Raw genomic sequence first — 609 nt, 5'->3', positions numbered from 1 at the left:
TGCCGCTGGGGCAGCCTCTCGGGAGCATTTGCCAGCAGCGCCACTCCTGCAGGAGGACAGAAGCGTTAGGTGAGGGGAAAAAGAGCTGGAACCTCTTTCCTGGCAGAGCGTTTTCACACAGTAGGAATCCCAGCGGCCGTTTACATGCTAAAGTAAAGCTTCAGAAAACAAAACAAACCAAACCAAACACATTAGGAATAATCTTTCTTCCAGGAAAACGCGTCTACAGCTAATTACTGCTGGCACACAGTGGCAGGGATACGACAGCACAGAGATCTCTCTTCTTTATGTTAGTTTGTGCCACCAAACAGCGTCAGTCAGAGCGATCCCAGCCCTGGAAACGCCGGTTTTGTTTCGGGACGGTGGCCCAACTTGGCCGAGGGCGCACACGAGCAGACTCACCCACGTCGGCGTGTTTCAGAGCTCCAACATCGTTGGTGCCGTCCCCGCACATGAGCGTGACGTAGCCCAGGCTCTTCAACGTCGTGATCACAAACTCCTGCGAAGGAAGAAGCACCGTGAGAAGTGGTGGCCACGGATAAGAAGAGCTTGAGCGTTCACCACGCACCCCCCAGCGCTGTGTGGGCCCTGCTGGGATCCCTGCGAGAG

The 609-nt window shown here is 55.3% G+C and overlaps 1 protein-coding gene across 1 annotated transcript in view; it reads right to left on the bottom strand.

The window, feature by feature from the left end:
* ATP13A1 (ATPase type 13A1) overlaps positions 1 to 609 on the bottom strand; it is a gene marked incomplete at its 5' end in the record, with an annotated part of 10,053 nt that overhangs the window by 2,395 nt on the left and 7,049 nt on the right. Inside the window, 2 exons of the mRNA XM_009870478.1 lie at positions 2 to 46; positions 403 to 499. Coding sequence (XP_009868780.1) covers positions 2 to 46; positions 403 to 499 — 142 coding nt within the window. The remainder of the gene's footprint in view (position 1; positions 47 to 402; positions 500 to 609) is intronic.

The sequence above is a fragment of the Apaloderma vittatum genome, unplaced genomic scaffold (assembly GCF_000703405.1).
Source record: "Apaloderma vittatum isolate BGI_N311 unplaced genomic scaffold, ASM70340v1 scaffold19355, whole genome shotgun sequence".
NCBI classification, from domain to species: Eukaryota; Metazoa; Chordata; class Aves; order Trogoniformes; family Trogonidae; genus Apaloderma; species Apaloderma vittatum.
This window is presented reverse-complemented; position numbering and strand designations above follow the sequence as displayed.